We start from the raw sequence: 16,013 nt of genomic DNA on the forward strand, positions 1-16,013 counted from the left end.
AAGGTAAGCATAAGTTTTACAAAGCAAGCTCATTGTTACAGACCCTGTAAACTGATCAACCCAACAATTCAAAATACAAAACACACCCTATATAGAGTATTTGGGTCTCAACTGACTGCTTTTGTGGGACTATTCACTTACATCTCTTCCTGTGGTGTCCCACAACAGGCTTGTGTACACTGGCACTTTACAGCGCTGCAACTTTCTCCCTCAGGGGTGTGAAAAAACACCTCCTTGAGCGCTGCAAGTTTCAGCACTGTAACGTGCCAGTATAGACAGTGCACCAGCGCTGGGAGCTGTGCTGTTACTACACAAGCCGCGGCAGCACTTTAACGTTGCCAGTATAGACAGGCCCTAAAACCTCACCTGTTCTCGAATAGAAAGAAAAGTGGAGCTTTAGCCACCCCACTCAATTGTTTTTTTTTTTCCTTTGCCTATTCAATATTGGGAAATTGCAGCATTAGTCTCACAAGAGAAATGTCTAGTTAGTGTTGGTGGGGTATCCTTGTGCAGGACTGAATAATGTCACATTAAGGGTTATACTCTATGGGAGTCTTTTTTGAGAATATGTATTTTTACACTTTCAGTTGTCCCCCCCTTATTCTCTTGCTACTCTGTAAGCAATTCAAAAGTCAACTACTAAACAGTTGACCCTGTTTGCTCCTCAGCCATCACGTTACTCCTGTCATATGCTTTTACATTAGTGCTCTGTTTCCTTTCACGGTCAAGGATTGGATGAACTGTGGAAAAAATAAGAACTCACCCAGAATCGGAGGTTAGTTGTCTAAGGTTCTAAATGTCCATTTCAAATAAAGGATATAAAAAGCCCACACTCAGACTCCCACTGTTCTTCCCTTTTGTCCTGCTTCGCGAGTTGTGGAACCATCCTTTCCACATTTTTTTCCATGCTTCTGGATGTGTTGCACCCTATCTTTACAGTTACAAGTGTCTTGTAATGACAGCTCTTAGTAGTTGTTTGGTAGCTTCTTGGGGGTTTTACTCTGCTTTTTGTTTGTTTTGTTGGATTGCTGAGACAGCAGCTTGAGAAGCTGCTCTGGTTGCAAGGTGTCGGCCAAGAGCCATGTCTGGTGGACTGCCTCTCCTCAGTCAGGTGCACTGACATCTGCATTTTCTTTTAATTGGACAAACAGCCTCTACCACATTCTGTACTCAGAAAGGCCCCCCAATTCTGATTGTCTGCTTTTCCTTGTCAAACTGTGTGAATTTGGCTGTTATTTCTGATGTGACACCAGCAGAAGTGTCAATTTTTATGAATGAAATTCTGCTAATTTTCATGCTGGGAAAACCTCTTGGTATCTGCATGAAAACTATATAGATGGCTTTTTAACAGACTCCTCTTGGTAAAACAATCTCGCGTTTTTATTATATGCCCTAATAACTAATACAGGCAAGTTGCCTAGTGGGAGACTGCACCATTGCCTACCCCAGGAGTTCAAAAATCACAAGAGTTTAAAAAATAATAAAATATATTTTTTCTGGTCTTTGAGCCTTTGGGTGCACTTCTTCATGTTTTCAGGTATTTGTCTACAACTATGAGCACTAGGAACTTTTTTTTTTAGTGAAAGCTGAAATTTTCATGCAAACTCTTGATTCCAGCAGGAGGAACTTTATTTAAAAATTTGAAAAGATCACAAGATTTGTAAAATTGTGAGAGCTGGCAACAACTGCTTAACACTGATACAGTAGAGAAATGGACTTGCTTCTTAAACTCTCTTGCAGTTGTGAAAATCAGACCATACTTTGCACAGCATACACTTTGTTATTCTCTTAGATTCTTATATTGTGCTGATTGCTGTAGCATATGGACTATCCAGCATTTACAGTCTTTTTCATAATGTCAAAATGATATTCCATCCTCTTTATCCATTTTTGTATTGATGGTATAATCTCAGTTCAAGTTCTACCCCCAAGGTAGTGTCAGAATTGCAAATCAGTCAGACAGTTACCCTTTTGCTCTTCTTCCTTCATCAACATGATATATCTCCTGAGGCCAGCCTTCAAAATCTGCATATGAAAAACACTGTTGTTTAATACCTAGAGTCTCCTTTAGAAAGTCATCTGTATTGTTCATAGTATTTGGGAAGAAGTCTAAGGGAAAAGTGATCTCTGTTCATAGATTGTATAAGTTGATTAGTATTCAGTCATGTTAGGGCCAAGTCTAAATGGATTTATAATCAGTCATGTTGTGACCAAGTAGGAGGTTCAAGTGCCAGAATGCCTCTGGGCGCTGTGGCATCTGCTTTTAGGACAGACATGACATAACCACACAGAGGAAAAGAGAGGACAGAAAAGAATGGGGAATGTGTATGTACAGTGTTCTATCTGCAAAACACTTGTGGCTGCTTCAGTGACTTGCTTCCATAATATGGTGATTTGGAAGCCTGCCATGGTGTGTGATTAACTCAACCCTACTCTCTCAGTATTGGAGCTGAATACATACCCTTTTTGGAAGGGCAACGTTTTGACTTTCCTTAACTAAACTCTCCTCTGTCCTCTTCTAGGGTTGCTGCTCTTGGCAGAGTCCTTTGCTGCATGTTCAGTGGTTTTCACACAATTTCATTGCTGTCTGTGCAGTTCACTGGTGGTTTATTTAAACTCCTGTGTCCTCTAGCACTGTTCTTAGGTTTTGAAGATGTAACAGGAAAAACACTGGTGCTGTCTACACTAATACTTCTGCCATTTCTACCTGAGTAGAGTTGCACTGCTGATAAAGAAACAAGAGCTTTCACCCAAAAGGCTGGTGCAGATGCTAGAAGGGGAATTTTCAGAGAAAATGTTATGAGTGAAATGAGAAGTTATTACTTAGCAATGCCTGGAGCTTTCCAAGTGTGTTGTCTCCATAGAACCACGCTCATTTTTCTTTGTTCTCCGTCTATCCGGATTAGATTTTGGACAGGCACAACAATCCTGAGGGGTTTTGGAGCACACACGCACACCTGGATCATTGTTGTTTGGCATGGCTGATAAGGGGAGCTCACCTAAATAGTTTCAATGTCTCTGGTATTCACAAGAAGTGGTGCACAATTCCTAGAATGTGGTACTGCAAAGGCTGTATATTGGGCAAACTCCAGGTTCTGGTACAGAAATTTAATTTTACTACTTCCATTGTTTATAGTAGAAAAATGGGTCCAGAAGCAGATGTGCCAAAATACTACAGGAAAGCCTGTTTTGCAGAATTTCTATCTAGGAAATATCAGATCGTATATGGATCATAGGCAGCAGTCAATGTGGTAATCTTGTACTAAAACCTAATGTCCATTTGACCATATTAAAGATCCATCCCAAAATCTGATATAGTTTCCAGTGCTCAAGAGAGGCCTAGCACTGGAATAGCAGAGGTGATGTATTCTTTTACTGTGTCTGTTGCCTCATCTGTAAAATAGTGATAATCATACACAACTTTGTAAAGCATGTTACCAATCCTCTGATGATGTCCGTTTCTGCTGCTTATCCATTTCCCCACTACACCAGCGCCTCAGTAAATGCCAAGTCAAAATCAAATTTGGCTTAGTGTTCAAAGCCTTCCCTTGAATTAGTTGAAGCTACTCTCCATGATTGTGATTGATGATCTCAGCTGTATTCCTCTGTAACAAATGAACTGTCAGCTTCATAATTCTGTTCCTCATAAATTTCACTATCTTTATAGAAGGTCCTACACTGTAGAACTCTGTGCTAAAAGAGATCATCCTAAGAACATCAGAATAACTGCACTGGGTCAGACCAATAGTCCATCTTGAATACTATCCTGTTTTCTGACAGTGGCTGGTGCCAGATGCTTCAGAGGGAGTAAAACAGAACAGGGTAATGTATTGAGTGATCCATCCCCTCCTGTCTAGTATCAGTTGTCAGAGGTTTAAGGACACCTAGAGCATGGGATTGTGTACCTGACCATCTTCGCTAATAGCTATTGATGGACATATCCTCCATGAACGTATCTGTTTTTTTTTTTGTTTGTTTGGGTTTTTTTTGGAACCCGGTTATGCTTTTCTTCTTCACAACATCCCCTGAGAATGAGTTCCACAGGTTGACTGTACATTTTGTGAAGAAGTACTTCCTTATGTTTGTTCTAAACCTGCTGCCTATTCATTTCATTGGGTTACCCCAGGTTCTTGTTTTATGTAAAGGGGTAAATAATACTTCATTATTCACACCATTCATGATTTTACAGCCCTCTATCATAACACCACTCAGTTGTCTCTTTTCTGAGCTGTACAGTCCCTGTCTTTTTAATCTCTCCTCAATGGCACCTGTTCTATACCCCTAATTGTTGTTGCTGTTGTCAGTACTTTTCCGTGTGCGTGCATATATATATATATATATATGCACACACACACACATACATACATACATACATACATATATATATATATTTGAGATGGGGCAACCAGAACTGCATGCAGTATTCAAGGTATGCGCATATCATCGATTTATATAGTGGTTTTATGATATTTTCTGTATTATCTATCCATTTTGTAATGGTTCCTAACATTTTGTTTGCTTTTTACATTACTTTGTATTTATGAACAGTGAATTTCATCTGCTAATTTGTTGCCCAGTCTCCCAAATTTGTGAGATCTTTTTGTGACTCTTTGCAGTCAGATTTAGACTTACCTATCATGAGTAATTTTGTGTTATCTGCAAATTTTGCCACCTCACTGTTCACCCATTTTTCCAGATCATTTATGAATATGTTGAACAGCACAGGTCCTAGTACAGATCCTTGGGGGACACCATTACTTACCTCTCTCTGTTTTAAAAACTGATAATTTATTCCTACCCTTTGTTTCCTATCTTTTAACCAGTTACTGATCCATGAGAGGACCCTCCCTCTTATCTCATGACTGCCTACTTTGCTTAAGAACCTTTGGTGAGGGAGCTTATAAAAAAATTTCTGAAAGTCCAAGTACACTATATCCACTGGCTCACCGTTGTCCACATGTCTGTTTATCCCATGAAAGAATTCTAATAGATTGGTAAAGCATGAATTCACTTTACAAAAGCTGTATTGACTCTTCCCCCAACATATTGTGTTCATCTGTGTCTCTGATAATTCTGTTCTTTACTGTAGTTTCAACCAGTTTGCCTGGTATATAAGTTAGTCTTACAGGCCTGTAATTGCCAAGATTACCTCTGGAGCCTTTTTTAAAAATCAACATCACATTAGCTATCTGCCAGTCATCTGGTTCAGAGGCTGATTTAAGCAATAGGTTACATACCACAGTTAGGGTACGTCTATACTTACCCGCTGGTTCGGTGGCAAGCAATTGATCTTCTGGGATCGATTTATCGTGTCTTGTCTAGACACGATAAATCGATCCCAGACGTGCTCGCCGTCGACGCCGGTAATCCTGCTCCGCGAGAGGAGTAGGCGGAGTCGACGGGGGAGTCTGCCTGCCACGTGTGGACCCGCGGTAAGTACCTTTAAGTTCGAACTAAGATGCTTAGACTTCAGCTACGTTATTCATGGGGCTCAGCACGGGGGTTGGGAGTTGTGGGGGTAGGCTTGGCGGGAGCGTCTGGATTTCAGGGGGTCTGGATGAATGGGGGTTGGGCAGATGGGGGAGCAGTTCCCTGTACAGGGATCCCTCCCCCTGCAGCTGAGGAGTGATGAGTGCAGGAAGCGGTAGGGGGGGACTTTGCAGAGCTTCCTGCAGCCGGGGGAGAAATCTGATGGGTGGGTCTGACCTGGCCCTGGATGCCGTGCAGGGGAAGAGGAAGTCCTGTTCTCTCCAGCCCAGCCGGGACTAGCAGCTGAGCCCAGCGCAGGGTAGGAGCCATTAGCCGGGTCTTCTCCAGTCCCACCTCCTGCCCCACAGTGATTTACCTCTCTGGCAGCTGCCCTGGGCTACCGAAACATATTGCTGGGAAGGGACGCATGACCACTCTTGTGTCTTCTCTTTGCTTTCACCCCTCCCCCCAACAGCAGACCCCTGGAGCACCCTCCCCCCGCAACACCCCCTGATTTCCCCCTTAGCAGCGGCCCCTCCAGATGCGCCCCCGCCCAGCAGCGGTCCCTACGCCCCACAGCAGTGACCCGTTTAATATTTAGTCAGGGGTATGTATAGTAAAAGTCATGGACAGGTTCACAGGTTTACTAAAATTACCCATGACTAAATCATAGCCTTATCTATAGCTGAAGGTTATGCCTATTAACCTTATCTTCTTGATAAACTGTAGATTAAGTTAAAATGTGTTGTAATAAATTAATAAAACAGGCAAAAAAAATTAGATCCAAGCTTTATTCATTAATAAGTTACATTTTGCCATCTTCAAGTATCTTCCTGGCTCATAGGCAGCTGATAAAGAGGAGATGCTTAGATGCTACAGTGATGGGCACAATACACAACCCTAACCTGGCTAGGTCTGTTCTTTTAATTCAGATTCTCTTTGGTGATTTCAACAGATTATAAACAATCATGTTTTACAGTGTACTGTGATACAAGTCACCTCCAGGCTTTCCGGGTATGCTTCAGCATATTTTTCTGCTGGATCACAAATAGAGCAATCCAACACCTCTACTCTATAATTCTTGTCACATTATCTGTATTTATTGTGACTGGCTTTTACACAATGTAAGCAACAACAATGGTGTAGCTTTTCCTTTTTCTACACAAGAAGGATCACTGTAAAAATGACTATGGAATACCTTTGTGGCTAGGAAATAAAATCACTCATCCCCAGTGAAATGAAGTTGGTGGGCAATACGTCATGTTGACTACGTCTATGTAAACAATATGAGATGGGATGAAATTTAGAAGGACACAATTAACATGGGGGGGATTTTAACAAAGGTATAAAGGGGAGCTAGGCACACAACTCCTCTTGCCTTTCAATGGGAGTTAAGCTCCCCCTTCATGCCTTTGACAATCACACCTTAGTTTTTATATATAATATTTTACTTCCCCTCTGGCTGAAGTATGTTCAGTACTTTTTTTGAGATACTCCCATGTCAGCATGGATAACAAAGCTAAGAGTACTGTTACTGTTGGATAGCTAGCTGACGTTGCTGAGTTCCGAGGGGAAGTTCACATATGGTTTTTGTATTAAAAAAAAACATGGAACTAATTGTGTGTGTTTGTGACACCACAGAGATACACACACACACACACACACACACTCTCTCTCTCTCTCTCTCTCTCTCTCACGGTTGGCTCTGTTGGTTTTTTAACACAAAAATATACACCTTATAGGCACTGAGAGTTTTATTTTATTTATTTTTAATTAGATGTTGTCCCAGATTCTGACTGAAGATTAAGTCAGAGTTATTTCAGTTACTTTATTAATTGTGCTATAGTCCTACAGATTTGCCCAGGGGAGTAAAATTTCCACAACTGGGTAAGACCCTTCCAAATTGCAGCTATGTGCACAGGAGGACTGCAAGGGTTCTTCATTCTTTAATAATGAAAATATCAGATTGAAAACCTTTTTGTTTCTTAAGAATTCATAAATTCATAATTTTACCTGAAGTCATGATATAAGAAACTAGGGATTTTTAGAATTTCCATTTCAGCCATTTGTCCAATGCCCAGGTTTTATAAATTCAAGTGGAGTGTAAGAAGTGACATAATCGCTTTGGAACAAAGATCATAATCTTCATAAGCAAATTCTTATTGTCAAATAATTTAATGACAAAAGAAAGAGAAGGAGGCAATTTGGGACCGTAATTCAGCAAGGTACTTAAGCCTAACTGTTTAAGTATGAGAGTTGTTTCATTGAAATCAGTGGGACTACTTAGGTGCTTTAAATAAACACACACCTTGCTGAACTGGTGTCTGAAGGTAGGGACCATCTTATCTGATACTTGTTTGTTCTGTTCCTAGCACATCAGGGGCCCTGATTCTTGTCTGGGGTCTTAGGTACTATCATATTGAAATAGTAATTGTATGCAATTATTATCAGGTATTTTGTAAAGTGTGTGTGCAGAGTTTTCTATGAAATGCTATTCAGTCTGTAAACAGAAGCAATTCAGAACTGTCTATTTTTAAGTCAGCAATCTGGATGCTATTAATTATTTCTGTTGAATGAAAAACAGCACTTCACAGCTGTGATATGTTTAAAAAAAAGGGGGGGGAAGGGGTTAACTTGGGGATCTTTACCTCTAATGTTGAATATTCACCTATAGATAGTTTAAAACTTATTTATTTTGAACCTGTGTAGGAGACTTTTAATCTTCTGTAATTTTGTTCTTTGATTCCCTGATTAGCTTTCCATAGATTGCTGAGCTGGATGGGAATTAATTTTCAATTTTATCAAGGTTTAGGTTTCTTTTTTTTTCTAGTTGATCTCAATTTTATTTTTATTTTTTAAATTCTCAACATATCAGAAACGAAGGAAAAACAAAGCTGTGACATCTTAAGCATTATCTTGTCAATTCATCTTCACCTCAACTTGCTGAGAGCACCAGCTGGTAGTGCTAAGTGAACAGTTTTTCTCCTTTCTCAAGCTAACAATCTGGGGACACCTTTCAGTGCCAACTCACTTGAATTTGTGCTGATCTGGAACAGTATTGTGATATAACCTGTCTGCTTTGGGGTCCACCCATGATGAAATTAGTAGGTTGCTTCTTACATGTAGTGTGTAGTAGCCCAGGCAAGATAGAGACAGTGAAATTGCAGGTCAATATAGTTCTTTATCGTGGCCCACAGCACTTTCCTATAACATAGAAGTGTTGCTTTTGATGAGTAAGAATACCTGATACTTGGTGTACTATGTGGGACTCGGCAGTCTGGCTCACTTCTGTATTAAATATAAGGACAGCTGTGATGAGTTCCATTTAGGTATACCCTTGTGGCACCTAACAAATTGCCAGTGTGACCGTCCAAGTAGGCGAAGTTTGGGTGTTCTTGACATAAGAGCTCGGTACTGATTCTGGCCTTGCCTATTACAAATAACTTTTCTTTCTCTTTTTTGCAGATACTGAGCATCTTTATACTGTGGTTTTTCAAGAAATCTGTGAACGCTTTGGAAAGGCGTATACCTGGGACTTGAAATCATTAGTCATGGGTAAAAAAGCATTGGAGGGAGCACAGATTATTCGAGATGTACTTGAACTTCCGATGACCAAAGAGGAGCTACTGCATGAAAGTAAAATGAAGCAGGAAAAAATATTTCCTAATGCTGCATTGATGCCAGGTGTTTCTCTTCAATATTTAAATAACTGCATATGAAATTATTTAAACACTGTGACTATTGTATAGTTCTAAAACCTCCTTTCACAAAGCACCTTCTCTCACAGACCTGATTTCTTCACTCTTGGCTTGACAGGTTTTGCTAAAAATTGCCTGTTTACTTGGTAGAAAGGTACTGAGGATGCTGAGAGCTTTTTCATATACACTTATGGAACAGATGCTCTTAATACATGTTTTAAAGAACAGGAAAACACATGGACAGGATAAATATGCATGAAGTTTATAAGTTTTATGATCTAGTCTTCGCTTTATAATATTTGAGAGCATCTGTGAAATTCAACAAGTTTGTTTTAAGGTGTGTATGTCTATACACTCTAGTGCAGGGGTAGGCAACCTATGGCACACGTGCCAAAGGCAGCAAGCGAGCTGATTTTCAGTGGCACTCACACTGTCCGGGTCCTGGCCACCAGTCTGGGGGGGGGGCTCTGCATTTTGATTTAATTTTGAATGAAGCTTCTTCAACATTTTAAAAACCTTATTTACTTTACATACAACAATAGTTTAGTTACGGGTATATACTATAGACTTATAGAAAGAGACCTTCTAAAAATGTTAAAATGTATTACTGGCACGCAAAACCTTAAATTAAAATGAATAAATGAAGACTCGGCACACCACTTCTGAAAGGTTGCCGACCCTTGCTAGTGTATTTGGGTAAAATAAACAATATGCATGCCTTTACACATGTAGACAGATTTATGTGTCCGTCCATGTATACATGTTGCATATTCTGAATGCTTGAACTTGTAATCTTAGTTCCATTCATAACATTTTCTTTCATTTAAGTTTGTAGTATGTAATGGGAGAGGGGAAAAAACCCTAAGTAACAAGTTCAGGCATGCAAAAGAAGAAAATCCTAAACTAAGTTTGTTACCAACATAAAATTTGAAGTTAATATTTCTGGAGCAAACAGCAATATTTTATGTCAAAATATAATGAGAGAGGGCAGAATAGCAAATTCCAGGTACGTGTAAAGTAGCCTAATTAATGTAACTGTAACGAACATAACTTTTGGAACTTTCTGCATTTTGAATGTTTGACCTTTCAGCCTTTATGATGCACTACCAGTAGTCTAGAATTTTTTTTTTTTTTTGAGGGGTGGCTGTATTTATATCTAATTTCCTAATATCTTAAAAGGACTTGGGGTAAAAGGAATGTATGTGGGGGTAGGGATGGGGAGGGGAGCAAGTTTAAAAAAACAGAAACAGAAAATCTGGATATAATTTGTATATTCAGCTAACACTCAGCTGGTCCACAGCCCTCACTGTCGCTGCTCACAGACGCATTGCAGGCAGGCTGGGGAGCACACCTGGGCAGTATCAGAACTCAAGACATGTGGTCACAACCAGAACTATCGCTGCATATCAACGTCAGGGAGCTGAGAGCAATTTGCCTGGCTTGCTAGACATTCAGGCTCATCTTCATGGCAAATGTGTCTCAGTACTGATGGACAACACCACAGTGATGTTCTACAAACAGGGTGGTGCTCGTTCCTCTCTCCTGTGCCAGGAAGCTTGCCTACTGTGGGACTTCTGCATCATACACTGCATCCAGCAACAGACCTCCTATCTGCCGGGAGCACAGAACGAACTAGCGGACCACCTCAGTCTCTCGTTCAACACTCACGAGTGATATCTCAGAGCGGTCATTGCCCTTTCGATCTTCCAGAGGTAGGGCTATCCCCACCTGGGCCTGTTTGCTACATGGAGCAACAGAAAGTGTCAGCTGTTCTGCTCCTTTCAGAACCACAGCCATGGTTCCATATCGGACGACTTTCACCTACCATGGACGAGTCATCAGCTATATGCGTTCCCGCCCTTCCCCCTCATACAAAAGGTCCTCCTCAAGATCCGGCAGGACAGGGCTTCAGTGATCCTCATAGCACCAGCATGGCCCCGACAGCACTGGTTCACCACACTGCTGAATCTATCAGTGGACAGGCCAGTGGCCCGTCCTATGCTCCTGGACCTCATCGCCCAGGATCATGGCCAACTAACACCCCAACCTGGAGTCCCTCCACCTCATGGCATGGAAACTCTATGGCTGAACCATCTTGAACTGCAGTGCTCGGACTCTGTTAGGGAAGTTCTGTTGAGAGGCAGGAAGCCCTCCACTTGCACAGCGTACCTGATGAAGTGGAAGCGTTTCTCCATTTGGTCCATACAGAAAATACCTCCCCGCAGCAAGCCTCTATTCCCCTGGTGCTAGACTACCTCTTGTACCTGAAGCAACAGGGGTAGGCAATATCATCTATTAAGGTACACCTGGTGGCCATTTTGGCCTTCCACCCAGGTGTGGAGGGCAGGCCAGTCTTTAGCAATCCCATGCTGGGCTGTTTTCTTAAGGGCTTGGATAGGCTTTACCCCCAGGTGAGGCAACCCATTCCTCAATCTTAACATGTTCCTTTACGGATTCATGGTTCTCCCTTTCGAGCCCCTCGCGTCCTGCCCCTTATCGTACCATTCCTGGAAGGTGGCTTTTCTGGTGGCCATAACCTCAGCCAGAAGGGTCTCCGAGCTCAGAGCACTGACTTCCGAGCCCCTTTGCAAGGTGCAGCTACGCCCTCACCCAGGTAGTATCACCATTTCACATTAACCAGGATATATTTCTACCGGTATTCTTTCCTAAACCTCATGCCAGCAACAAAGAGCGGGCACTCCATTCCCTGGATGACAGGCGTGCCCTAGCCTTCTACATTGAACGCACAAAGCTGTTTCGTAAGTCACCACAGCTTTTTATTGCAATCACTGAAAAGATGAAAGGGCTTTCCATCTCATCCCAGCACATCTCGTCGTGGATCATGTCCTGCATCAGAATGTGCTATGACCTGGCTAAGATCCAAGCCCTGGCGTTGACGGCGCACTCCACAAGAGCTCAGGCCTCTTCTGCTATGTTCCTCGCACAGGTCCCCATTCAGGACATATGCAAGGCAGCAACGTGGTCTTTCATCCACACCTTCACGTCACACTATACCATCACTCAACAGGCAAGGGACAATGTGGCCTTCAGCAGGGCAGTACTGCAATCAGCAACTCGGTGAACTCTGACCCCTCCTCCGTCGAAACTGCTTGGGAGTCATCTATTGGAATGGACATGAGCAATCAGTCGAAGAAGAAAAGATGGTTACCTACCTTTTCTAACTGTTGTTCTTTGAGATGTGTTGCTAATGTCCATTCCAAATCCCTTCTGCCTCCCCTCTGTCAAAATATTCCGTTAAAAAGAACTGAATAGGCGGCGGGTCAGCAGAGACCTATATACACTGCCACAAAGGCACCACTCCAGGGGGCTCCACAGCCGACCCAATGGGTACTACTAGGGTAAAAACTTCTGACAATCGTGCACGCAGTGCAAACGCGCACACACCTATTAGAATGGACATGAGCAACACATCTCAAAGAACAACAGTTACGAAAGGTAGGTAACCGTCTTTTCTCATAGCAAATTTCAAAGTTCGAGAACATAGAATAACATAAAAGTCAATTAAGCAAATAAATAAATGATAATAATATTTTTAAAAAGCTTTCTTACCCCCCTCTCTCCCCAAACAGGCTTCACATTTGTATCTTCTCCTTTATTTTTTGGCTGTTTTTTTTTTTTTTTTTTTAAACTTGGATTCATCAAATTGATGTTGGCTTTCTTTTCCTTCTTGAAGAGAAGGATAGCTTTGACCTCCTGGATCTTGTTAATTGGAGATGGATCAGAACTGTGACTTATCGGCTGTTTTGTACAAGTAATAAGAAGATCAGTAATATTCTGGATTGTGTAATAAGTGAGTTCTTTAAAAGGAGAACTGTTTGCCAAATAAATGTAGAGGAATCTGAAATATCTCTACATCCCTTACATCTCTTAAAAATTGTAAATCTCATTTGCATTTAGACATTTTGAGGTCAGAGCTGAAGGCTGAACTAATTAAATGAAATAATTTGTCTTTCATTCTTGTCAAACTTTTATGACGGCAGAAAGAAAATGTCTGATTTAGCACATGAATGAGGATCTGTGTTTCAAAAAATGATGCTAGAGGACTTGTGAAAATGGTGTGCACAGATTTGAATATCAAGCTAATAGACAGCTTTTCAATATGTGAGAAACATATGGGAGAATTATCAGTTTTGCTTTCCTACTCTCTGAGGTGTCTAGGAGCATCCCCTTTCAGTAGCAGCCCCGCCACAAGGAGGCTCTGAAGGATGGTATTATAAGTGAAGGAGTAAAATATGGAGGAGATTCTCAGTTCCCCCATCAGGGATATGGAGGTCTACCTCAGAAAAAAATATATTCCTTGGAAAGAACACAAAAATCTACAAAAAATAGCAAGAAGCTGAAAGGCAAGACGCATAGTAGAGTGTAAGACAGTTCTTCTGTGCTATATTTTAAAGGTAATTATAAAAGTAAAGTATATTTAATAGACTACAAATAAACATTTCAGAAGTCACTTAGTCACTCAGGAGTCTAATCCATGGGAATTAAGGTCCTAAATCCCATTTGCTGTTGAAAATGTTAATCCATTGGTCTGCTTTCAGATTCTGTCTCAAATTAGTTTCTGCTGACCTTCACAAGTGGATTGAATTACAGCTACTGCCATGAAGGGAGTCAACAAGCTCATTGCCGTTTTGATGCCAACCAAGCAGCAAAGGTAGCTGTGAGCTTCTTGACTCCCATCAGCAAATAACATATTTATTCTTTAAAATTACTGAATTTATTGTGTGTGTGCCCCCATTTCTATTTTTCTTAAGTCTTCTGTATCTCAGCCATGTTTCTGCTCTCTTCTCCGAGCAGCAGAGAGTTCCCTGGGAACTGCTAAATGGGTTGTAAACAAAATGGCATATCTGAAGAAAGAAAATTCACTTTACCCATTCTTGAAATGCCATGGCTACAAGTGGACAAAATGGTCAAATTGTTGCTAACAAAATGTATTTTTGTTGAAAAATTGCTTCTTTGAAAAATAATTTTTTTGCTAACATTTTATTTTATTTTATTTTATTTTTAAATAATCCATTTGTATGTAACTCCAAACAATAGCATCAACAAAAATTGGTTATATTCTTACTACCTGCTTTCTTCATTTGCATACTTATGGTACTTTAAAAACTTTAAAAAAAAATCCATTCTTGACTTAAAATTTTCCATTAATTACTGTTTTAAAAAACTACCTTGTTTCTAGTCTGAATTTGTCCTGCTTCGACTTCCAACCATTGGAACTTATATCTTTGGATGTTATATCTTTAGTAGTTTAAGAGCCTTCTGTTATTAAATTTCTGTTCCTCGTGTTATGCTAAACAGAATTAGTTTCTTGAATTTTTCACTTTAAAGAATATTTGCCAATCTTTTAATCACTATAGTGGCTCTTCTCTGAAACCTCTCAAATTTTTCAAAATCTTTTATGAATTGTGGACACCAGAATTGAGCACAGCATTCCGGTTGTAATCGTAGCACTGCCAAATACAGAAGTAATATAACTTTTTAAATTCTACTCATGAGTTCTCTGTTTATATAGCCAATTATTTCATTAGTCCTGTGGCCACAACATTGTATTGGGAGCTCACATTCAGCTGATTATATGCCATGACCCCCAAATCTTTTTGAGAGTCACTCCTTCCCAAGATATAGTCCTTCATCCTGTCTGTTTGGCCTAAATTCTTTGTTTATGGTTCTGTGACTTTACATTTAGCTGTAGTAAAACTGTGTTTGCTTTTGCCCAGTTTATAAAATAATCTGGATCACTCTGTGTCAGTAACCTGTCCTCTTCATTATTTACCACTTGCTCAAACTTTATCAGTGAGGATTTTTTTGTTTTCTTGCAGATCTAATTGATGAAAATATTAAATTGCATAGTGCTGAGAACCAATCTCTGTGGGACCCCACTAAAATGTACCCTTTCATGATGACTCCCTATTTACAATTACATTTTGAGGCATGTCCGTTAGCTAATTTTTAATCCATATAATATATTCCATGTTAATTTTGTCTCGTTATAATTTCTTAATCAAAATTCAAAATGTTGTGCAGTGGCAAGTCAAATGTCTTACAGAAGTCTAAGTATGTTACATTAACACAATTGCCTTTAGCACTCAAACTTGTAATTTCATCAAAAAAGATATCAAGTTAGTTTGACAAGATCTATTTTCCATAAACCCGTGTTGATTGGCATTAATTATATTGCCTTCCTTGAGTCTTTATTAATCAAGTCCCATATCAGCTGCACCATTACTTTTGCTTGGGATCAATATCAAATTAAAGCTTTTCAGGATTTCATCAACTTTTTAATAAAAGTAAAGCCAAAATTACCTCTTGGAGCTCTGGCAATTTGAACAGTCAAAAACGTTGTTGACCAATCATAGTAAGATCAAATTGTAAACACACAGCCATAGAAACTCTTTAAAAAAAATTAGGAGAGTCAGAAGAAAAACTAAAACATTGTTATATTTATATAATTAAATAAAAAAAGATCAGTTAAACAAAATTTATAGCCAATTTAACATACTGCCAAGATCCCTTTTCCACCTTCTTTTAGATTGGTAGAAACACGAACTTGCAACAGTGCTCTCTTGACTGTACAAAGTCATTCTTCTGATCAAATATTCATTACATTACTCCCAAACACCTAAAGTTGGGTATAATTTATTTCTTACATAATTTATATTCTCTGTGTGAGGGAACACATTGTCAGTATAAATTATACTTAACTTCATGGGGTCCATGAGTGAGTGCAAGAAACGTTCTTCGAGTGATTGTTCACGTCCATTACACATTAGGTGTGCGCGCGCCGTGTGCACGGACGTCAGAAACTTTTTCCCTTAGCGGCTCCCG

At 40.1% G+C, this 16,013-nt stretch overlaps 1 protein-coding gene across 1 annotated transcript in view; it reads left to right on the forward strand.

Annotated features, from left to right (window-relative positions):
* Positions 1–16,013, forward strand: part of PUDP (pseudouridine 5'-phosphatase) — a 156,105-nt gene that overhangs the window by 42,394 nt on the left and 97,698 nt on the right. The window contains exon 2 of the mRNA XM_054008260.1: positions 8,935–9,153. Coding sequence (XP_053864235.1) covers positions 8,935–9,153 — 219 coding nt within the window. The remainder of the gene's footprint in view (positions 1–8,934; positions 9,154–16,013) is intronic.

The sequence above is a fragment of the Malaclemys terrapin genome, chromosome 1 (assembly GCF_027887155.1).
Source record: "Malaclemys terrapin pileata isolate rMalTer1 chromosome 1, rMalTer1.hap1, whole genome shotgun sequence".
NCBI classification, from domain to species: domain Eukaryota; kingdom Metazoa; phylum Chordata; order Testudines; family Emydidae; genus Malaclemys; species Malaclemys terrapin.